This window comes from Dermacentor albipictus, chromosome 9 (assembly GCF_038994185.2).
Source record: "Dermacentor albipictus isolate Rhodes 1998 colony chromosome 9, USDA_Dalb.pri_finalv2, whole genome shotgun sequence".
Taxonomy (NCBI): Eukaryota; Metazoa; Arthropoda; class Arachnida; order Ixodida; family Ixodidae; genus Dermacentor; species Dermacentor albipictus.
This window is the reverse complement of record NC_091829.1, coordinates 57,614,892-57,639,946: the sequence shown is the minus strand read 5'-3', so window position 1 is coordinate 57,639,946 and position 25,055 is coordinate 57,614,892. Positions and strand designations below refer to the sequence as shown.

The window sequence follows — 25,055 nt, the reverse complement described above, 5'->3', positions numbered from 1 at the left end:
AACGCAAGCAAGGCAGATGACTGTTGTGGGACAAATATACACCCCAAAGGGTGCAACCGTTTTAAGAGTGTAGGTCAAATTATTCACGAGTCCTCCACCACGACGTGCCTGCTAATCATATTCTGGTTTATGCACGCAAAACTCAGGAATTTAATTCAGTTCGATATATCCAACAGGCAAGCCGCAAAACTTAAGAAAAGCATGACGGCAAAAAAGAAAGGAAAGGTACAGATAGAAGGCACATATTGCTAGCTATTTAGAGTCAATCTTTCGGGAACGGCTTCAATGCTATCAAACATAACGGCAACTTTGTTTACTTTCATGCTGTGCCACGCCTAATGTCATGCAGTGTTTATGTCTACGGGGAGCACCGGTCTGAAGATTAATCTCATGCAATTGTGCGCTCATTCACTATACCCCTTTCGCAAGCTATGCCGAAATACAAACGTGAAATTGGGCAGATGCGCCCTGTTAGATGTTGACGCTGCGATGTCGCCACGACGTAGGTGATGTAGAATGCTTGTAGTTGTGGCAAAGGGCATATATATATATATATATATATATATATATATATATATATATATATATATATATATATATATATATATATATATATATATATATATATATATATATATATATGTATATATATATATATATATATATACACATAAGGTGTTTCTTCAACGTTCAGCACGCAGGACACGACGTAGAATATACAGGAAAGCGAAGACCAAACTTTTAGAAGTAAGGCGTGTTTACTTACCGTTTTCGGCTGGTGGATCAGTCTTCGTCAGAGTACAGTGACAGCATACAGTACAGTACAGTACAGTACAGTACAGTACAGTACAGAGTACAGCGCTGTAGTCCGACGAAGGCTGGTCCAATGGCCGAAAACATTACGTAAACACGTATATATATACGTGCTTATATATATATATATATATATATATATATATATATATATATATATATATATTGTTACGGGGATAAAAACGGTCAGACGTATATTTGCAGAATATTTACAATAATCGTAGCGGCTGACAAGATGGTAGACAGCGCGCGAAGTCCAGAGCGTCGTCGAGATGATGTATGGTGCAGCGTCGGTGTCGGTCGTGGAGGATCTTCGGCGCATCGATGAACAGCCGCACCTCCATCGGTTTCTGCTTTGAGTTTTCTGGGTAGGGGTTAAAAAAACGGACACAGGTTGGGCCAGAGTACTGTGGGCTATCTAGGGACAGGCAGCGGCCTGGCGACGATATTGATATTGCTATTGATATTGCTCTCATTGTCTCGGATAAGTAGACGGTACAAATTACATAGACCTCGTACTTCGGAGAAGCCATCTGGTGATCATATTGCCTGGTGCGCATTTCTAGCGTCTTTTCGATGGCCGTGGCTTCCCATCAAATTTCCGCAAGGTCTTGGCTCTATTGCTTATTAGTCCGGAGAACAACGTTTGGTTCACAGCCCTGATCGGGAAAAGAGGCTTCATCTGGCAAGTCAGCCAGCCTGATGAAGCAGGGGGTAATCCCTTCAGTGAAGGTAGCTACCTTTTCGCTGCTCAGCCGTTTCGACTTTCTAGCAGAATTTCAGCCATTTCTCTCCATACGGCCCTCGTAAAGGTTTGAAGGAAGCTTCTGCGAATTAGGTCTCATGAGGTTACGCATGACTCACAGTTCTAGAATAATGTCCGAATAGCGTCTTCCAAAAAGAAATAGGCATGCCGTCACTTGTCATCGCAGTTCCAGTTGTTGAACGTCGCGGCCCTTTCCTATGTATCGAGCCAAATTTCTGAGTTTTCAGTCGATGATACGCGGAACGTCAATGATTCCCTTGGTTGCTATTGCATGACTAGTGCAGACGACGGTGCGTCGATCATTGCACCTGTTTACTTGGCCATGAGCTTCCTAGTATCAGGTAATACTCCGAACTTCAGCGGCAATTGTTGTAGCCTTTGGCAAGCTCGCCGCTCCTTGGTGATGTGGACGATGTCTTCAGGACCTGGGATTGCAGGGGGGTCCGTTACAGAACGAAGAAGCGCCCCTACCAGATGTCACGTTATAGCGATGCTGCAGAACCAGAGTGGCACTACGAACGTCACCAAACTATAGGGCGAACCTGAGCCCAGAAAAAGAAGTAACACTCGCCACAATGATAGCGGCAAGCCCTCTGGAAAATCGATGAAATCTGATCTGGGGGCGAAGCGCGCTGACCTGTGGACATGACTCGTCGAAGGTGTCAGTTTATTCGCTAATGGACGCGTGCCTTCCAAAAATTACTAAACAATTCCTCTTGCTCACAGAATCTCAGGATTCTGGGACAACGGATAGAAACACAGGATTCTGGGACAACGGATAGAACCAGCGATAAAATTTGACAAGCTTCGGATTCAAGAAAGCGCATCTTGTACTCAGCAACAATTTTTGCAATTTATTAGCCGGGGAAACGCGGTCGCCGGTAAAAGACAAACAAGTACTAGGGTCAATACAGTCTGTCTAGGTCCCTGCAATCTGTGCCATCACCAGCTCGCCGGTGAACGGCCAAATAAGGATGCGTTGGATCACCTCCATGATGGCGCACCACGATAAAGCTCCAGATGACGCCTGGACTTTCGCCGCAATATTATGAACGAGTACATCTGGTTGGCTCATACATTTACTAGAGCACTGCCATCAGGCACATCACTTTGTTATTACAAAGCTTATGGCTCTAGAAAAACATGTTGCGGGACGGTTCAGAAAATGCTCAATGCCGTGGCTGCGCAACTTGAATCTTGATGCGAAATCTTCGACGTCAGTGGCAGCAGAATCGGTGAGCCGCCTCTATCACATCATCAGGAGTAACCGCAACGGTCAGTCATGTAGTCATATGCCTAAGCTCCGATAAGGAGATGCACGACTGACACCGGAGATCCGCATCAGCCCCTGTGGTTGGATATGACCAAGAGCGCACCGTACCTCCAGAATATCGGGACTTCATCTTAGTTTCCTGGGAACCCAAACCCCCGATGCCAGCGAAAGGCGAGCCATACAGCTTCGTAGAATGCGCATAAGTTCGATTCCATACACATAGCAGCTACATGCACCAGCTATGGCACTTGTGTTTTCCAATGTGACACTTGAAAACCAACACGTGCATTGACTCCGACAAGCAGGGGCAATCCGCCCGATGCGAGGTACGGAGCTCCGTCCAGCCCTGCATAATCCGTGACGCAAGCTGGCATGGCGCTGTCCTGAACTCGTCGAGCGAATGTGGCACAGTGAAGGCGCGACAACCTCTAACAAATTGTGCCGACACACATCCCCACACTTGTTCTTTCCAAAGGGGTGCTACGTGCTTGCCTGAAGAGTTGGGTTACACACACGCACACACATGCTCGCAGGCAAAAGTCTAGACATCTGCTTTAAGGTACTAATCCTGAGGAAGACGTTTTATACAAAGCACAAGGTTAAGTACTGACTGATTCTCAAGTATATCAAAAGAAAAGCACACACACGCATTACTCATTATGCAATATGCGCATTACATTAGCAGAGAGCTAGGCTGCGTCACTAGGAAACAGTGCAGGGGTATCCATCTAATGAACATGCCTTGTATGCTCATACAAAAAGTTTAGAAATACTAAACCTTCTAAACTATCACATGGCAGCTGGCAGCAGTAGACCATTCCCACGTGAAAGTTTGGAAACTGTGGTGGCCGCTTCAGATGCAGCACGTCAAGAAAATATTGGGACAGGATGCATGAGCCTACCAGGAGGCCCGGACAAGAGCTTGAGTTTCTTTGCGTCTCTAAAGTGTTTTTTTTTCTCTCTCTAAGCTACATAATGTATTGCGTGATTTCAGGGTGAGAGGGAGAGCTCAGTTTTTTCAAGCACGGTTATAGTGATGAATGGTAGCAAAGTGAGAACTAGGAGCAAGCCAGATAAAGCTTACTTAGAGAATAGCAGTGCTTAACAATTAGTGTTTTAAATTCAATCGCGCAATTCAGTATTCAAAGCAACACAGTGAATAACGGCTAGAGGATGAATCGTGAGCGTTCTCAGGGTGCAGCCTTGTTCTCCTAATGCATTTAGGATTGTGACGATACTTGGTGTAAAGAATATTCACAATACATCAGTTAGGGCTAAGATTGCAGTACCCGTACTTGTGATCGCGTTATGTAATTAAGTTCCCTCCAAATATTATTTGCGCTTAAATAGTCACTCAGTACGCATTCAATATACGTGACTTCAGTACGATTCATGCAATAATAAACCAAACTTATATAATATTTACTTTGGGATTGCGCTACTGTCTACTATATCTGTCAATGAGAATTTAAAATTGACTTATATACTCACGGTTTTCATATTTGTTCTTTCCAGCTGCTGACGCGTAAGTCAATGTATATAGCTTAGGACTTGTAGAGTCCAAACGTTTTCCTTTTTCAATGAATGGAGCTGCAGAGCACGAAAACAAGCGTGCAGTCTTTCGAACGCTGTCGTACTACTCATAGTCTGACACAATAGTCATTCTAAATTAAACATAAAGCCTTATTTTTACATAAGTCATTATCTTACCACAACCAAATTTCCTTTAAAACCATCCCGTGAAAACATTTTGAATACACTTGAGAGAATATGCTGGCGCCAGCAGGTACTAAACATTAGCTACTATGCTAAGAAACAACTGCACTGCGAAAATAATTTCAGTTCTTTCAATGCTGGCGTAATTTGTTCCTTTGGGACGGATTGTCTAGTTGAATACCGACAGCTTTATTCCGGTTGTATTATTAGAGAAGGGTGGTATAGCAGTTCTCATACAAGAACACCTTATGTGTAAGAGTAGAATAAGATGTGCCTCCTAGTGCACGTGCCTGAATAATTCATTTGCACTTGAATGAATAAACTTACGATATTCATCTCACGGTAATTTTGGTCTAATCAAAAATACATTGCTGGGCTGGTTAATTATCTCCTAGTTTAAGCCAATTTATGTCCTCTGCAGGACGAAGTCCTCCCCCAGAGATATACATTTACCCTTGTCTTGTCCCATCGGACGCAATCTCATGTCTGCAAATCTCCTAATTTCATCACATCACGCCACTTCGGTCCCTGTCGTCTCCTACTAAGCTTCTCTTTCCATAACACACATTCTCTAATTGTAATAAAGCATCGCTTACCTTGCCCTACTCATGTCTTGCAAAATTATACGTGCCCCTAATGTCAAATCTAATATCGGCTACCCCCTTTTCCCCTCTAATCCACACCGTTGCATTGCCGCCTCTCAGCAACAAACCTATTACATTTTGTTCCATAGCAATCCGCGCGGTCTCATAACTTCTCGTGTTTCTTTGTTAACCTCCCGCCTTCTTCTCTCATGTAACCAATGGTAGAAAGCAAGGATTGCAGAAATTTCTTTTCAAGCACAATGTAAGATCGTGGTCATTACTGAGCAATACCTACCGTAAGTGCTGCAACCCATTTTTATCCTTCTAGAAGTTTCTTTCTCAAGATCAGCTGTCATGCTCGAGCAATGATCATGTCCTCATAACCAGAGCCTGCCGGTTCATGACAGCGAGAAAAAGAAAACGATTTGGCTAGTAGCACCCGCAATGACGCGCGCTCTAAGACAGGCAGGTGAGCGCGCGCCTCCTCTCTAGGCCGGCCGTGGCTACGCCAAGCTGACCGCGCGGTGACCCAGCGCGTAAACCACCCTAGCCCTATCTTGGAGGTCCTCTTGGGTGGGTGCAAAGCCTTGGCGAGCCAAGATCGCAGTGACAGCATATGCGCACTCTAGCACACCTAAAGCTAGAGATCGGGTTTTCTCAAATTGCACGGGCATGTTGAGGAGAGACGGAGCACAAGCGTTCGATCCCGCTCTGTATTCGCTTATCACGCCTGCGCTGTGACAGCGAGTGTTCGTGCTCATCGAGCAAGCTCTGTTCATGTTTGCCTGTGCGCACGTGACACCATGCTTGGTAATTGAATCAGTGAATCTTTACTGGAATTTCTGCGAGGTGCAACGAATAAAACTGCGAACCTCACTATGTGTGGTTGTCGAATACTGAGCTATTATTATCTACTCTGTGCCTTTAGAGCCAAAGTGCAACTTCTTTTTTTTTTTGGAGGTTAACAGGATTTGTCGAAATCGCCTATACCATATAGCAGATATCTATTCATTGAGCTTGATTATACAGGGAGTTGGACATTCTACTGAAAACAAAATTCATACCTGACAAATAAACAAAAATTTCACTTAATAATTCTTTAAGTAACCGACAAATTGAAGCCAGTGATTTCAAGGCAGATTGACTTGGTTTCGAATTTTGAAACTAGTACCAGTCTTCAGACAAGAGCAGTCAATTTCACTATCGAAATTCACTCCTTCTCCTTTTACTTTTCAATAAAACGCCTTTATTCAAAAATTACTGGAACAAAAATGCATTTCATCCCACACTTTTGGAGCGCACACATAGAAATTGATGTCATGCCCATAATTTGTCCTTAGCATATATGACGTTTGAAGTCACCGGCTACAATTCATCATTTGCAGTATTTACTGCTAAGTAATAATTTAAATGTGAACGAGCGAAACAGGGTTATTAGATATTCATTTCGATTTCCCGGGAAGACATTGTCCCCCTCTATGTGACCGACATGAAGAAGTAGAATTGTGCTACATGCCAAGTTTGGTTTCGAAAACTTCATTTATTATTTACAAAAATGAGAACAAAGCCAGCAACGGTGTAGCTTTCTAGACCTTTTTCCGTTTCACAGAGGTAACCACAGCTGGAGCGTCAGTTTGAGCCCAACCTACCCTTTCTTCTGTTGATCCGGTTCACACAAGTATCTTATTATTTACTATAATTATGGTTCACTTCACATTTTTTAAAATTTTTAATGCGTGATCGCAACAGTTCGCTGACACAGTTCCTCTTTTACGGTTATACTTTGATTCGAAGCCCGGCACGGTTTATTCAATCAGTTTAGGAAGAAAATATTGAAGTATTTCCGCTCATTGTACATGCGGCTCAGTTATATGTAATCAAAAAGTTACGATAATAAATCAAGATTATTAGCAAGATTTCTTCTTTTGTAACTGTGTCGGGCAGCTGACTAATATCCTTGAAATGTACATACACAGAATTTTTTTTGCTGCCGTTGACCCGTGGGGCTATAACACGTAGGATAACAAAACCTCGTGACACATAGGTGATGAAAAAGCGGATGTTCTTATGGAGAGAGAGAGAGAAAACATTTATTAGAACCATCGAGGTGGTTGCTCTTGAGGTCGAGTGGGTGGTGTCCTCATTCCAGGACTCCACTGGCCATGGCTGCTCGACGTACTTGCTGGACGAGAGCTTCTTGTCCCGCCAGGGTATCGCCGGTCAGCTGTACCTCCCACCGCTCAAATTGCGTGCTAGGCGTCTTTAAGTGTTGAGGTTTGCCCCCGCACCCCCACGAGATGTGGAAGAGTGTAGGGCGTGTGTCGCCGCACCAGGGGCAGATGCCGCGATATGTATGTGGGAACATTTTACTGTATTTGTGTAGGTTAGGAAATGTGTTTGTCTGAATAAGTCGGAGAGCTACGGCATCTTCAGTGCTGAGCTTTCTGTGAGGCGGAGGATAAATCCTGCGGTTGAGTCGCTGGATCTCGAGTCGGTCGCAGTAATTGGACGGCAGGGGCATGAAGGTAAATGGTGGGGATTGATGAGACGATTCGTCGTGCCCCGCTCGGTTGATTAGCGCTCGAGCTAGGGCGTTCGCCCTCTCGTTCCCCTCCAGACCCGCGTGGCCCGGCGTCCACGTGATTTGATGGTATTCTTGCAGCCTCGGGCCTAGAATCTGAGCCGCCAGAAGCGGTGTTCGTCCATTGGTAAAGTTACGGCAGGCCTGTTGCGAGTCGGTAACGACATGGACTTCCCTGCCTACCCTGTCTTCTTGCTTTATTACCAGTGCCGCGGCTATGGTCTCAGCCGCAGCTGGGGTCTCTGCCCTTACGGAGGCCGCGAGGGTCAAGGAGTTGTCTCTTCCGTTCACGGCGGCTACCACAAAGAGGCCCCCTACAGGGTACGCCGCCACGTCCACGTACGTTACGTACGGGTCACCCTTGAATTGTCGGCGCTGTCTGTCGACGCGAGCCTTGCGTCGTCCTTCATGGAGTTCATGGCTCATGTGCTTCGGTATCGGGTTCGCCTTGATTTTGCCTCTGACATCAGGCGGGAGTGATCGTTGCCCATCGAGGGCACGGAGCTCCGTTGCCGTTCCGGTCCGGTGGAGGATGGCTCTGCCCGCCGCCGTCTTCTGCAGTCTGGTCTTTTGCGAAGCCATAACCGCGTCCGACAGCTCAGCGAAGGTATTGTGGATCCCGAGGGCCGCTAACTTCTCGTTTGAGGTGGTGACAGGGAGACCCAGGGCCGTTTTGTACGCGCCTCTGATGATGGCATCGACTTGTTCTTGGTCGCGTTTGTTTAGCGAGTGATAGTGATACGGCATGCTATACGTGATTCTGCTGATCACCAGAGCCTGGACGAGGCGAAGCGTGTCCTCTTCTCGCATGCCCTTGCGGCTTCTTGTAATTCGTTTTATAATCCGCGAGACCTGGTTGGTGGCAGACCTTAGGGTTTGGATGGTGTGGGAGGCTTTCAGGTTGCTCTGGATCCAAAAACCCAGAATCCTAGTCTTATTGCCCTCCGTGATCTTCTGGCCCTCAAGATAGAGGTCGATAGGGCCGGGAGACTTGTAGATTCCTCCTCCGTGCACCCGGATCACCTCGGACTTTTCTGGCGCACAACGCATCCCGCTCGCTGCCGCAAATCTCTCCACGGCCGTCGCGGCCTCTTGAAGGGTCGCCTCTTTTCGCGCTAGGGAGCCCTTGGTGGCCCAGAGCGTGATGTCGTCTGCGTACAGGGCGTAACCTAGGTCGGGGATCTTCCGCAGCTCTTTGGTCAGCGCTAGCATCGCGACGTTGAATAGAATCGGGGAGATTATCGCCCCTTGCGGTGTTCCTTTGTTTGGCACGTCGATCGTATCCGATCGAGTCTGGCCAATTCCAATGGTTGCCGTCCGGCCCGTCAAGAACGATTTAACGTAATTAAAGATGTGCTCCCCGCAGCTGATGTCGTTCAGTCCCTTGAGAATGGCCTCGTGAGAGATGTTATCGAAGGCCCCTTTTAGGTCGAGTGCGAGCAGGAGATGTTCTCCTCCCTTCGGGATGCCCTTAAGAACTTCTTCCGTTAGGATTAGGAACGCATCTTGCGCAGAAAGTCCCGGCCTGAAGCCAAGCATGGTGTGCGGGAAGAGGTCACCGTCCTCTATGTAATGTTGGAGGCGGGTTTCGATGACCCTCTCGTACAGCTTGCCGAGGCACGAAGTCAGCGAGATGGGACGCAGGGCGTCGATCGCGGGCTTCTTGCCGGGTTTGGGAATGGTCACGATTTCCGCGTGTTTCCACTCGTTCGGTACGTGGCCCTTGCTCCAGAGTTCCTCGTTTAGGTATTCGGTGAAGTCCTGGATGTGCATCGGGCTCAGGTTTCTAATCATGGCATTGGTGATTTTGTCAACTCCGGGAGCAGTGTTGCGCTGTGAGGCTCGTGCCGCGGCATACACCTCTTCCTCCGTGATGGGAGCGTCCAGTTCTGGTCTTGGTTCTCCTTCATATTTTAGGAGGCAGGGTTGTATGGCGTCGCTTCCAAGATATCTGGTTATTAGGGTGTCAATCAGATCCTGGTCGTTTCCGGGGAACTTGTGAGCGATTTCTAGGAGCGTCCGACTGGTTGTCGATTTCGCCTTGTCGGGCTCAATCAGGCAACGTAGGATGGCCCACGTCTGCGCCGTACTCAAGGTACCCTTGAGCGAGGTGCAAAACTGTACCCAATTTTGATGCGTCAGCTCGTTTGCGTAATTTCTGGCTTCGTCTGTTATTTTCTCGATTCGTAGACGTAGCTTCCGGTTTAACCGCTGTCGCTTCCACCGTTTGAGGAGGCCCCCACGGGCTTCCCACAGGTGTAAGAGCCGGCGGTCGACTTCGGGCGTCTCGACCGTGCGCTGGATGGTTTTAGTGGTTTGGATGTGGGCGTCCCGGAGGTGCTGCATCCATTCCGCTATGTCTGTTATACCGTTTTCGGGCGGGGGGTACTGCCTGAATGCCTCCCAGTCCGTAAGCCTAATTTCGCCAATTGTTCTCTTGAGTTTCGGCGTGGATACCGAGATGCTGAGGATGTAGTGATCGCTGCCCAATGTTTCGCCCAGGTGCGCCCATGAGTATTCCCTTACGTTTTTGACAAATGACAAGTCCGGAAACGTGTCTCGACTTACACTATTGCCTACTCTGGTTGGTTGGAGGAGATTGGTTATCAATTCGAGGCCCATTTGGTCAACCGCATCGAGGAGTGACCTCCCCTTTTGCGTGTCTTGTTGGTAGCCCCAAGTCGTGTGTCTAGCGTTCATGTCTCCCACCACAACCAGCTGGTTGCCGCCAGCGGCTCTCACGCTCTCGTAAATGATGTTGCGGAAGTCGTCTTTCTGAGCCCTCGGTGGACTGTACAAATTCAGGATGAAGGTGCTACGTCTACCCCTCTTCTGCGGGAGGACTTCCACTAGCACGTGATTAATGGCATGATGTTGATAATGTTGTCCCACGGCCGTCACCGTTTTGTGAACTAAAACCGCGACCTTCGGTGATCCCGCGTGTTTAATTACGTAGTAACCCCGCAGTCTGATCGGCTGGTTCCCGACCTCCTGAAGGCAGATGACGTCGGGGGGGTATAGGTGATTTTGGATGAAAAGTTGGAGTGAACTTGCCTTCTTGTTGAAAGAGCGACAATTACACTGCCAGATCACGAGGTGTTCGGGCGCGCTGCGTGTGGTATTAGCCATTGCTGACGTTCATGGCACCGCCGTCACAGTTTTCGGCGTCCCTGACGTCGCCCGTGTTGTTCATGCGCCTGTACGCCTTCATGCGTGGGTTGCTGCTCTCGTCGTCGACCCGCTTGCGCGAGCCAAACTCAACCTTGCGTATTCTTCTTTCAAGGTCTTCATGGCTAAGCGTGTTCTCCTTGACTTTATTGTTTAATTCACCCATCTGGTAAAGCATCTGTTGTATTGCAGCATAAATGCCTTCGAGGGTGACTACACTTGACTGGCCTGCCGCTGCTGAGGCCGCACCGGGTAGCGATGAGGGCGTGGTGGTTCTTGAGGGGGCAGGAATGGAGATGGCGGGCTGGTGGCCTTTAGTGCCGCTTTGCTGCCCTGCCTGTGTGTTGTTGCTTGTTTTGCTTAGCAACGCTTCTAAGCGTTGCATGCGTTGGTTTATGTCGTTAACCTGAGCCTTCAGTTTTTTATTTTCTTCCCTGATGCGCGTACATTCTGGGGAGCATTTACTATTTTCACTGGTATTTTGAGCGGAGGAGGTACAAGACTGATTCCGGCTCACCTTGTTGTTGTTGGCTTGGTTCTTCTTGCCCGATTGGTTCTTCGGCTTCGACGTGGATGTCGAGGTAGAAGGCTGGCGCTGCCCTCGCTGCTCTCCTGGCTTTGGCCACTCCGAGCGGAGTCGGGACCTGGACCTGGACTGGGACTGGGACTGCGACCGGGATCGGGATCGGGACCGGGACCGGGACCTTGACCTGGACTGGGCCCGGGACCTTGAGCGGCTCGCCGAGGATTCCGAGCTGAACCACCGCAGGCGGCTTCGTCTTGGCCTTCTTCCATCAATGTCGTCGTCTTCCTTCCTCGATCCTTCCGGGCGGAGGATGCTTTTTGGTGGTAGTGTTGTGTTTTAGCTTTTGCTTGCACTCGCGAGACCCCGTGGCGTGAGCTTCGCCACAGACGGCGCACTTGAGCGAGCACTCGTGGCCGTCCGTCGGGTCGTGCGTCCCGCAAGCGAGACAGATCTTGACGTTCGGGGTAGGACAAACGTCCGATCGGTGTCCCATGCGCTGGCACACATAGCAGATTTGTTTTGTGGGCTTGTAGGGGTGGCACTCGGTCTCCCCTCCGTAGTAGTAGACGTATCGTGGAACTACGTCAGAGCTGAACGTGATCACGGCCGTCTTGGTCTTGCCCAGCATGCGGGCCTGCACGATTTCAACGCCTTGGGTCCTCACCCTTAGGCGAGTCATAAGCTCCTCGGGCGGGGTATCCGGGTCGATTCCATGAATGACGCCCCGGGCCACTCCGTCTGGTGCCGCAACGTAAGAGTTGACTTCGTGAAGGTTGCCGCCCAGCCCAATCCGCGTGATCTTGCGTGCCATATCAGCGACCTCCTGATCGGGGGTGCTAACAATAATTATGTTGGAACCGGGTCTCAAGCGCACGATGAAATGCGAATCGTCAACTTTCCCTCCGCAGGCGGCCGAGACGGCTTTCGATATTTGGTGGTTGCTGAAACTCTTCACCTGAAGGCCTTTCTTGGGTCGAATGATGATTTTGAAGTCGCTACGTGGCAGTGGGGGCAGCCGTCGCCTCTTCTTAAAAGAAGGCTTCTTTGATGCCCCAGCGCCTGCAGCTGCGTAGGATGATGATGATAACGCGGTGGTGGAGGAGGGCGATAGCGGAGAGATCACCCTGCCTGCCACACACACTTGCTCGCCTCTGGCGAGCTTCTTCGTTCTTCGCTTGAGGTGTAAAGACCAATTGGAATAAGGACATTCCGATGGCGTCCCTTGCGAAAGGTCCTGTTCCATAGTGGCAGGGTCGTCATGGCGATCTTCCGAGATATCTTGGAAGTCCATGGCTGTAGTTTCTTGCGACGTAGGCCCGGCGCCAGCTCCAACAATAGCACCGGGGGCGGGTGGGGCTGTAGCAACAGCTTCACCTCCACTCCCTCCGGTAGAAGTAGAAGCGGCCGGCTGGGATCCAGCAATGTGCGCCATAGTGAGTCTCGAGTAATCGTAGGAAGCGAGCGGCGGCAAACGCGGCGGAGCGCCTCGCCTACCTCCGCGCTGCTACGTACGGCGGCGTCAGGCTTAACATGGCTGCGCCACCCCAGAGAACTTCAAAGTCCAAGAGCGCAAAACAATATGCACTCACGGTCTTCAAACTTCTCAAGGGGGTTCCGGATGACTTCACGAAGGTCGTCCGACAAAGACTTCGGTCCTCCGATGTGAACTTCTTAAAAGAATAAGGAAAGTCGACAGAGCCCATGCGAAGCACGTCTACGCCGCTCGGCTCTTCTTCTTCTCCTGTTCTTATGGAAATTTCAGACGATATTGAGGGAGGAGTTGACGTCTAGGAGAATAAAAATAACGAGGGAGAGTGGATTATCACAGCGAAGGCGGGAGGAGAGTTCACATTCAGGACAACAAAAGCGGGCAGACGATAACGGTTTTTTCTGCTGAGCTAAATGAGAACCAATGAAACGCTGCGCAAATTGCTCAATCTGTCGAACAGATCAGCTGTGTTTGAATAGAGAAACCGTAAGGAAGGGAAGCGCTGCGGTGGATAGCACAGAATTGCGCGGTGTGATAAGTTTGACGGCACAAGACAGCCTCGACTGACACAAGACGCAGGCTTAAGAAAGGGTAACTGTGAGTGGCCTTCATCCTACAGTGTACACGAAATATCGCTATGCGATCGCCCTTTCGGCCACGGTTATGTTTACCGCCTGAAGCGTCTTAGTGGCATTGTTTTTCGCGCACTGCTGATTGTGAATGCCGAAACTACCATCCAAACTTCCAGCGACGATTCCCAACAAACGTCGATCATCGTTGGTGGCATCGGTCTATGCTGCTTCATCCTTCTTATCGTCTTCGTCAGCTACCTGTTGCTGGGATCAGCGGAAGGTAAGTGAACCGCAAATTTTTACACGCAATCGCAGTGAAATGGCAGGCAGCCATGGATTTTCTTCAGAATCGCTGCTGATGGCGAATGCCTCGAATGATTGCCATGGAAAGGAATACATGTGTGAGCGGCTGCTTCAGTGACGTTCTCAACGAAATATCTGTGTTATCTAAATCAAGGCGTAGAACGTATACCAAAGATTGTGAGACTAGACCTCTCAGCAAAATTTTTCCCCCTGCCCATCACTCTCACGTGGAGCACTATATATGTGCGACGCCTCTTACACCACTGGCGTGACTAATAATTATGCCAACGTTCTGTGAGCCGTTTCGTTTTGTAGCTGCCAAGGTGCCGTTACTCCTATCCAGCAGCAGCTGAACAAAGTGCCGCGTCGGGCCAAGATGGCGCACCAGCGTATGAAATGAAAACCGTCCGGGCAGTCCAAGCAATAGGGCTCAGCTTTTTAATTATTGTGAAGCAATTACATGGACACTCCTTGGGCATTTTCGTCGTCACCGTCGATGTCGCCGCGATGTTTTCCCTATGCAGTCCAAGGGCGATAACACCGTCGCCGCGCGTCGTATGCCGTGTGTGCGAGTGAAAGCACGCGGGGGAAGCCGACTACGGCGGCTCAATCTGGCGCGCGCAAAGGAAGAAAGCGGAGAGACAACGCGCTGTGTTCCGTCGCGCGGAAGGACGTCGGGGGGTGGGAGGCAGAGAGTGGGGGCGGTTATGCGTACTAGTGCGTTCTTTGAACGGTAGCGTATGCCGCATCTTGAAAGGGATCTGCAGGCGGCTCATACCTTTGAGCGCGCTAGCTCTTGCGTTGGAATGATACACCGCAAGAAGGTCAGTGCACTCGCTACAGCTGCCACTTTTTCTCACACCAGCGTTTTCATGGCGAGTGTCCGCGCCCATCGAGTGCGATGTCTTCATGTTTGCTTGTGCGTGTTAACGCCATGCTTGTTAGATCAGTCAGTAAGCGAATGTTTCCAAGCTTACACGGCCAAAAAAGCTGCTATCCGTACTTCATATAGTTGCCTACTAATTCGCTATCACAATCGATTATTCGCCTTTCCGGTGAAACGGCGCGTTCTCTCTTTCAATGCTTCGCCCTCCGAGCCGAACTGCCAGCTTCAGATAAATTATTTAATCAAATTAACCGACGGGCGGATTTCAAAAGCAGACCTGCAGCATAGAAGCCCCACATTGATGTCATCACCCAACGGACGCTCTTCTCCTACAAGGGAGTGCATCATATTGCAGTCCCTGTTTTCTTAAGCAGATCTCCGGAAATAATTTAAAATATTTGAAACATCGTCACACGTCCAACTTAGGGCCCATCCCTAAGATACTGCTGCAAAAAGAAGCAATATGCACCGTCCAAAACTCCTCCTACTCTCCTCAGTCTAGCAGTGACGTAACAGAGGGCCGTGAGCACTGACTCCGCCCCTATTTAACCTCGAACTCGCTCACGAAGGCAGTCTTTCATGAACTCCAGCTGGAGGTTGAATCGTCTCCCAAGTTCTTGTTTAGGCGGTCGTTTGTTTAGGCAAGATTATTGAAAATTTCTAAATTTAGGACAACCCAATTACGATGACTACAATTCCAAATTACACTTTCGCAAATTCTGTCGCAGGTTACACTTAGAACTTACAAATTTAATATAATATACACCGCTCTGAACTGTGCCCATAATTCGTGATTAGGACTTTTGAAAAACCCTCGTTAACATTGTAACAATCTCACGTAAGCTGTGTATTCAGTTATTTTCTTTCGGCTACAGATAGCAGGTACAGTCTACATAAACGCAGTCCTTGTTTCTGGTCCAGAATTTCGCGCATGACGCGCAATTCTGGATTTATCGCATTTATCTGTCTCTCTATAGATTGCATCAAATTTGATTAAAATTTATCTAGTAGTTCTATAATAAAACAATTTATTAGTTTGGTTTTTTTTTTGGTGTGAGCGAAAAAAGTAAGAATTGGTGTTGGCTACGAGCTGAAGCTCCTTTTTAATGAACGACGGACACGATGGCCACAAAATAACGTAAATACGTGTATCGTCTGCAATAATATTTCAAGCAGCACACATAGGCCGAAAGATGTGGAAAAAGAAAGCGTATACAGGACAAGCGATTATACCGCCTACGTGTGCCGTGTCTTTCGAGGACAAGAAATTGTCCCGTGCACCTGTCCCGCGTCTTTTGAGGACAAGCAATTTACCCGCGTACTTGTCCCGTGACCTACCAGGACAAGCAATTGTTGCTTATACTTCTTCCCGTGTCTTTAATACCAGGTGCGCTCTTTCAACTAACAGCATTACACAACTCACCCAACCATCCACTTTGCTGCTACTCTTCCCATCTGCCTTAAACGAAGCGAAAATTGAAACGTCTTGGATGGTCTTTTTTTTTTGTAGTACAGTTCGTAGCGTTGCACTCAACGCAGACTCGACAAAGATACGGTTCAAAGATAGGGTTCCATACCGTTCGTTGACTTCACATTCTCCCTCTATGTGCAGCTGAAGAGCCGGAAGGAGCGGACATTTTTGGTGGCGGTGGTGGTGGAGGTGGTGGAGGTGGAGGAGGAGGTGGAGGAGGCTCGCTGCCACCAGGTGTGCCATTGCCACCACATACAGCTCGGACGCCCAGTGAGTGTTCCTCATCTTGCCCTTCAAATTTATTCTTCCTTTTTAGATGAAGGAAAGAAAAATAAGCAAAGGTACTTAGACGCATATCCATGGAATGGTACTTGGTCTAAATACTTGTAACTTGCATAATTAAAGAGAAAAACAGCCACTGACAAAACAAGTTCGCGCAGAAATGAAACTGTGAGGTAAAGTCAGTTTTAGATATTTAGCACAGCTAGATTGAAAAAGAAAGATCATTTTACCTGTAGATAAAACAGCAGGACGTACCCCTACCGCGACCGAAATATTATACGCGAAAGATTTAAATGAGTGATTTTACGCTACAAAGATGCTGACAAAGACTTTGGCATTCTTTGTAACAACGCGATGCAGTATAAACTGGCACAATTCTTACAGAAAGCAGTTTTCCAAAGAAACCGTAAAAAGAAGGCAACTTAACTGCTCGCGTTAACGATGATCAATGCAGATGTTTAACCTGAACATGAAAGAGCACTTAAAATGTCTTTAAACAAACATGGCTAAGTAGCGTTGTCCCTAGTTAAAACAGCTGAGGCAGCTGAAAGCGCCAAAGTCTGAAGGATTCCCATCTACACCAGGTAGTTCACCAACCGGTGCTGAGGCAGGTAGAACAATGTTCTGAATAGTTCCTTTACCAGTTATTAACCACCATACAACGGTAGAGGGAGCCGAGACAAAAGCCTCTTGAATATGTAGGCGCCTGCTCGTTTATCCGGTGACCGCCTCTGTGCCGGTTTCCGCTTCTACAACTTCACGCTCATCTGGTATGGAGTTTATATCAGCAATACTTCATCCTTGGCGTTTCAAATTATTGCCGGCATTCATTCGGCTAACTGCCAGATCGAAAATATTTACAAATTGAATACACAAACCTCATTAATACATACACCTCAGTACTGTGGTGTCACTTACGCTTCGATTCTTGTACTGGGGAGCTGTCCTGCTGCGATGTAAAAAAAAATGCTCCTGCCCAAAGGTAGGACAGGGATGACGGTCAGCGAAGCAGTCTCTACAATATCTCTAAAGTGTGTGTGAGCCTGAATCATCGCACCTTTCGCCACAAAGACAAGAGGAATGCGGCCAGCTGTTCCACTCAGCTCAAACCACGACAGTCACCGCACGCGAGTTCCTTAAAACTGTTCATCTGACTGCATCTGCGAGCTCTGACGTCGGAACAAGTACACAGCTGTTCTGAATCTCGCTACAGCCCTCTAGCCTGACAGTTTTCTCATCGATGAAAACAGCTACCAAGTGTTCCCTATTCGCGGCCCGTGCCAACAGCCCCCAATATTTTCCCCATCTACACTTTCTTTGCACCTCTGTCAGTCCATGTCTTCTCTGGAGCTCAAAGTAGGAAAATTCAGATTCTTAGGCAGCGCTTATCTCATTGTTGCAACACACGCTGAGCTCCAAGACCAGAGTTTGATGATTCTCCGCTGTTGGTATTCGATTGTCTTCATGACAATTGTATTCTTCTAAGCAGTAGAGACAGGATGACCATTGCGGTTTATGTCGTTATGAGTGCCACGTTTGAGAGCGCAATGGGGAACCTTGCGGTGAATTGCTAGAATCTTTTTTCGACCTTAGGAGAAGTGCCCGGCCTCATTCAATGACGACATTGCGGATGGGAGTAAAGGAAGGCGTTGCATTCTCCGAAAAATAAATAACCTATCACAAAAGTGGGCTCAAATCCATTCTGTGAAGGTCGCTGGCCAGCGAAGCTGCGGTATCACCTGATCCAATAGGCCAATGTGACGTAGCCTTGGTAGTAGTCCTGCCGAGCCTGAGAAAAACGCCGTTGTGCATGTTGACATTGCTGTTGCTGTTGTCGCTCATCGTTTTCGCACCGCTCTTCTGGAGTCCTAACTATGCGTGGCCTCCCCATAGCGCTATGACAACACAATATAAATCATTTGCTAGGCGGGTTCCCTTATAGATATGAAAGTGTAGGGGCATCACTACCTGCTTCGTGTGCTACAGTTATAGCTTCCCAGCAAAGGCAGCTTATGTGAGCCTAGTTTTTACCCGGAGGCGCTTGCGGAGAACGCTATGCGCGAAGGCGAGCGTTCAGGTTCTTTCTTTTTCTTTCCTGTGCACGGCCGCCGGCGCCGCTGCCGCGGATGCACGGAGGCGAGCGCCATCTCGTGGTGCTGCAGATAACTCAGCGGAACATGCGCAGCGCGCCTTCTGCTGTGACTGGTTGAGCTTTGTCTCGACGAATTCGAAGAAATGCCTAGACGCTAGTCATATGCAGCTTCGATATGAAACACTATCGAAATATGACAGATTTAAAAAATGGTTGATGAAACGATGTGAAGATATGTTTAAAATTAAATGCAAAAATATCGAGCAAGATGTGCGTCAGTAATTATGGGGCACCCTGTATACCGCAGAAACACTACATATGAAAGAACTAGCCGGTGCAACTTGTTTCATTCGGTGAAGAACATAAGGTTTTATTACGTCTACTGATACTCGCTCATTATTGCTGTAGAATTCGTCAATGTTGCCCGCTATATCCTCAGGGATTAGGAATCGTACTCCGTTCTACTTCTTACCTGGAGGTCCTCTATAGAAGAGGACGCGGCTATTACCAGTTCTTCAAACCTCACCAGTTCTTCTAACCTCACGAAGACCGATGAAATCCCCTACAATGTCTGATAGTTCCTCAGAGACCTCGTAAGTTAGCTTCACTCGAGAAAGTTCGGGTGTTAGACCCTGCCAGGGTTAGTTTCCATTTGCGGCCTGTCCGAGTCTAGAGATCCTTATCACCTTTGGTTGCGTTACAGGTCTGACCACCGCCTTGGTGAGGTGCTCTAGAGCGGGTGAGGACTGAGGGCCATTGGTTGATCGAATGAGTAATTTGGGAGGGAGTGGCGGAATACTGCACCAGGGAAGCCAATTCTTGTTCTGGTGAGGGAGTAAAAACAATACCCTAATGAAGTGTATGCCTAATTCAAAGTGTTGCGTGTATGCAGGATACCCTAAAACGAATGATTGGTTAGCCACAGTGATTTCAGCAACTCGTCAGTTTGGTGTCTCATGACCTCTATGAAGTTTATTTATTTATTTATTCAAAAGAACCTTACAGGCCTTATGGAAGGGCATAAAGTAAGGGGGGGCACATTAAACACTAAAAGGTATAAAAAGTACAAATTTCCAATAGGAACAGTGCTATCAAGAGATTACCATGTTACACAATATTGAAAGCACTAGGAATACAAAGCAATATATGAAGGCACACGAACACTTGTTACTGTTAACAGAGCAAAGGAATACCCTTTATGAAAATGATATACAACATGGCAAAAATGCACGATAACATACACTAGATTGGTCACTCGTGAATGGTACTAGATGAGAAAAGCATGAGTAACTGAGAGCGGAACGTGTCGGGATTAGATATGGAGGCTATGTTATCAGGGAGGTCATTCCAGAGACGGATGGCACGTGGTAGTGCCGATGAATTAAATGCATTTGTTTTACCGTATATGCGCATGAAACTCAACTGATTATGTAATCTGCGTGAAAAAGAGTGGGGTATTTGTAGTACCAAGCAGGTTCGTTTATTAGTGTAAATATATTTGTGGAATAAGCACAGAAGAGCGATGTTGCGGCGGATATCTAATGGCGGCAACAGTAGGTCTAGTTTAATTTTTGTAATGCTCGAGTTTATACTGTAGTTACGCGATATGAACCGGGCTGCTCTGTTTTGTAACAGTTCCGTCATATTTATTAGGTAATTTTGATGAGGGGACCAAATTGGGGAGGCGAATTCTAACTGTGGCAAAATGAATGTTTGGAAAGCGAGTTTTCGAATGTTTGGCGGGGCATTTTGCAAATTGCGTCGTAGATAGCCCAGAGAACGTGATGCTTTGGCGCATGTAGAAGTGATGTGTGGGGCCCATGAAAGATACTGTGTAAGAACAACACCAAGGTACTTATATGATGAAGTGTGAGAAAGCATAGTGTTATTAAGATGATACGAATATTTAGAATTTACACATTTTCGGCTGAAGCACATCACCTCGCACTTTGTAAAGTTTAGTGTCATGAGCCATTTGTTACACCAGTTAGCGATAAGGTCAAGATCTGCTTGAAGTTTCAAGTGATCGTCAGTCGTGTGAATAGGACGGTAGATTATACAGTCATCGGCAAAAAGGCGCATGCAGGAAGTAATCTGGGTGGGTAAGAAAGAAGGGTAAGGGGCCGAGGACGCTGCCTTGTGGCACACCAGAGCTAACAGAAGAAGGCGGGGAAGAGAAATTGTTAACAACAGTAAACTGTTCTCGAAAAGAAGGAAAATTTCGAATCCAGGATAATGTTAAAGAATCAAGTCGTAAGGCAGATAATTTAGAAATTAGGCGACAGTGGGGCACTCGGTCAAAAGCTTTAGAAAAGTCAAGAAAGATAGAGTCAGTTTGAAGGTTGCAGTCCATGTTAAAGTGCAAGTCAGTCGTTAGTTCGAACAATAGCGTGTCACAAGAAAATCACTTCCTAAAACCATGCTGATTAGAAAAAAAGAAATTGTGAGCTTCTGGGTGGCTGTACACGTGGGAAGTGATTATGTGCTCGAGCATTTTACAACATATGCAGGTTAAAGATATGGGCCGATAGTTGTCAGGTGTATGAACATCTCCAGATTTGTGAATTGGTATTATTTTTCCTATTAACCAATCGGTGGGTAACTTTCCAGATGCTAGGGATTGTTGAAAACTATGGCATAAGATCTTGCTTGAGGCAGCGATGGTGCTCTTTAAAATCTTAGAATTAATGTTGTCAATACCAGCGGAAGTAGATATTTTGAGGTTACTAATGAGTAATGTAACGCCTTCAACAGTGATATCGATTGGTTCCATGTATGCGGCATCAAGCTCAGGAAAAGTTGGAACATTGGAAACGTCCTCCTGAGTGAAAACACATGAAAAAAACGTGTTGAATACGGTGGGGCAATCGGCGCTAGAAATAGGTATGTTTTCTGTTCCGCGCAAAGTTATGGTGTTAGTATCTCTTGTCGGAGATATGGTTTGCCAAATTTTTTTAGGATTGGAAGTTAGCAGCGATGGTAGGTCTTGAGAGTACTATTTATCTTTGGCGGAAGATATCGCTGACCTGTAATTGTTTAAACTGTCTTTGTATGTCTGCCAAGCCTCAGCAGTGCGTACGCGTTTGGCCCTGTTATAAGAACGCTTCTTTCTATTCTTTAGTTTGCGAAGAGACTTGCTGAACCAAGGGCTGGATTTGTCATCATCATCATCATTTATTATTCCCTTAAGGGTCCCTTCGGGGACATTACATAAGGGGGGGGGGGGGGAACATCGATGTGAAAGTGCCATACATCAGCTCAAAAGAAAAAAAGAAAAAAAAAGCAAACAAAGGCAATAGAAAAGTAAATAATAAACTGTAGAATACATCAGGTATAAACAGAACAATGAAAATATCTCAAAACTTAGTAGCAATAGATAAATAAAAAAAGTACACGTAAATGTGGAACATGCTAAACATAAGTGGCAAGAAATAAGAAAAGGAAAAATAGGCGATGACAAGCAAGGCGGATTGCTGGGAGAGGAAACGCGAGGAAAAGTGGCTATTTTGGGTTGAAATGGTCTGATAGTAACTGTCTAAATTTGGAGGGATTTGACTCTAAAACCACGGTTTCGGGAAGATTGTTCCATTCTTTTATGGCGATGGGGAGGAAGGATTTATTGAAGGCGTTGGAAGAACCATGCAAACGCTGTATACTAAAGGAGTTAAACAAACGGCGAGATGAGCGTATCGGAGCACGTAATAAGTTCTCGCGCAGTGCAGGAAAGTTGAAGTATAGTTTATGAAAGAGACAGAGCATTGCCAGTTTTCGGCGGAGTGCTAGAGGTTCGAGTCCGAGAGTCAATTTTATGTCGGTAACGCAGTGCCAGGGTGAGTACTGGGAAGTTATGAAGCGGGCTGCCCGGTTCTGAATGGCTTCGAGCGACTGACTCAAGTAAACCTGGTGAGGGTTCCATATGGCTGAGGCATACTCCATTTTAGAGCGGACGTATGTTTCGTATGCTAATTGCCTGATGGATGGAGGGGACATAGCCAGAGATCTTCGGATGAAACCAAGTGTTCTGGAAGTGTTAGCGCAGAGTTTCGTGATATGGTCCACCCAAGTTAGCTTGTTAGTTATTTCGACTCCTAGGTACCTGTATGAGTTTGTTACTGATAGCGCCGTGGAGTTCAGCGAGTACGGGAAAAGGGTAGTGGAAAGTTTACGAGAAATGTGCATGCATTTACATTTTGAAATATTAAGCTGCATAAGCCAATCAGAACACCATTTCTGGATTTTGTTTAGGTCGTCTTGTAATGATTCCTGGTCGGTATTATCGGAGATGCGGCGATAAATGACGCAATCGTCCGCAAAAAGACGGACGGATGACGAAATCCCAGATGGCAGGTCGTTGATGAAAATTAGGAAGAGAAGCGGAGCAAGGACGGAACCCTGGGGAACTCCAGAGATAACGTCAGTAGTTTTAGACGTATGGCTGGCGATGACTGTGAACTGTGAGCGGTTAGTTAAAAAGCGGCGAATCTATGATAAGATAAGAGGGTCGAGTGATAAGCATGCAAGTTTACACAATAGACGTTGGTGAGCAACGCGGTCAAATGCTTTTGAAAAATCTAAGTAGATGACGTCTGTTTGGAATGAAGAATCTAAATTAAGGTGAAGATCGGTTGTAAATTCGAAAAGTTGGGTTTCGCACGAGAAGCCTGCTCTGAAACCATGCTGCTTGGGGAAGAAGAAAGAATTGTGATCGAGGTGATTAGCAATATGGGAGTAGAGTATATGTTCGAAGAGCTTACATGAGATGCATGTTAGGGAAATGGGGCGATAATTAGAAGGGTCAGCGCGGTCGCCGCTCTTAAAAATTGGCACAACCTTGCTTGATTTCCAGTCATCCGGAATTTGACTGGTATTGAGGGACTGCGTGAAGATGAGCTGCAGGATTTGGCTTGTGAAATGTTTCGTGCCTCTAAGTATTATGCAGGAATGTTATCAGGTCCGGGTGAAGTGGACGGCTTGAGGTCGTTAGTTATGGAGATTATCGGGACGTAATGGTCTACTAATGCTGTTAATTTGTCCCTGAAGAGCACCCAGTTGTCGTTTACGGATCGACAATGAAATGAAGGTAGTAGCACTTGGCAAAAAAATTCTTCTAGTTGGGAGTTAATCTCATCGTAATTTGCTCTGTTATAATCGCGAATATGTTTAGTTGTGCGAGACACGGGCTTCGGGATCCTAATAGCTAGTTGTATGAGGTTATGATCACTAAAGCCACTCATATTTGAAATGGAAGTAATGGTGTCAGGAGCGTTTGTGAAAACCAAGTCCAAGATATTGGAAGTGCGTGTAGGGGCCTTCACTATTTGGAACAGGTTAAAATCGAACGTTAGATTGATTAGTTCCAGAGACGCGTGACATGAAGATGACATATGTTCCCACTCGATAAGCGGAAAATTGAAATCACCAAGAAGATAAACGTGGTTGGATGGACACAGCTGGAGCGTTTTAGTGACACTGTCCCGCAAGTCATTCAAAAAGGAATGGTTGCAATCTGGGGCCCGGTAACAGGCGCCAATAAGTTGTTGAGATTAGTAGTCTAGCGAGACGATTTATTAAATTTTTCAGCACTAAATTCCCTGCTTTGTACATATGCACGTATTTTTCCGAACAAGGTAAGAAAGAAAAAAGCGAGCGTCGCCCAATGGTTAGTTCACCGGGTTCTGCTAGAGCAACGAGGTTGCATTCCAACGGTGGTCACATATTCATTTTTTATTACCAAGGCAAGGCAAGAACCTAAGTAGGAACCAGGTACCTGCCGCAAAGTGCCAAGAATTAGGCAAGGAATGGCACGCAGTATACAATCGCTCGAGCTAACTTGTTTGCTCCTTCACGCTTGTTATCGCTTTGCCATGAACATGTTCGTGCGTGCGTGTTATTTTTCGACGACAAGAAATCGGCGCACGCCACGTAATTTAAAGCACTCCCAAACGCGATGCGATGTGATGGGTGATGTTCTAGATGAAGCAAGTTAACTTCCGTACTCAGCTCATTAAATAGCATTGTCGTCCGTGCGCGCCGGCGTTTTGTAACGTGATACATGTTTTTATTTCGCAGGCTTTCTTTAAAGCGCGGAAAGAAGAGCCGCTCAATATAGAGCGCGTCGAAAGCAACTGAAACTGATATTTTCGAAGGCGTTCAAACACCTAAACTATTATCGTGTTTGCGTAAATGTAATAATAATAACGAAGGACACAAAAACGATGCAGTTATTTCCATTGTCATCAAAAGCATTCATTTCTTTTTAAGCTTGGTGCAAGATAGCGGAAACATACAGTATATGCCACATGTCTTTTTTTTCTAAATTACTGATTTATATCTTGCCACCTATGTTAAGTACTGCAACTCGGTCAATTCAGGTAGATTATCTAAAGCAGCAGTTGTTGCTTGCGAGGAAAATCCTCGTATCCCCAGGTTCAACGCTAATATTACTGATTACCTTTGACTAATTCGCTCTATGGTCACACGTAGCAAATGTGAAATTTAAGCCTAATGTACCTAAGTCCGTGTAATTCCTCTCT

At 46.8% G+C, this 25,055-nt stretch overlaps 1 protein-coding gene across 4 annotated transcripts in view; it reads left to right on the top strand.

The window, feature by feature from the left end:
- LOC135921373 (uncharacterized) overlaps positions 1-25,055 on the top strand; it is an 80,017-nt gene that overhangs the window by 19,430 nt on the left and 35,532 nt on the right. For all 4 annotated transcript variants that reach the window (XM_070525903.1, XM_070525901.1, XM_070525900.1 and 1 more), the window contains exons 6-8: positions 4,368-4,377; positions 13,665-13,768; positions 16,290-16,418. In XM_070525903.1, the coding sequence (XP_070382004.1) occupies positions 4,368-4,377; positions 13,665-13,768; positions 16,290-16,418 (243 nt within the window). The remainder of the gene's footprint in view (positions 1-4,367; positions 4,378-13,664; positions 13,769-16,289; positions 16,419-25,055) is intronic.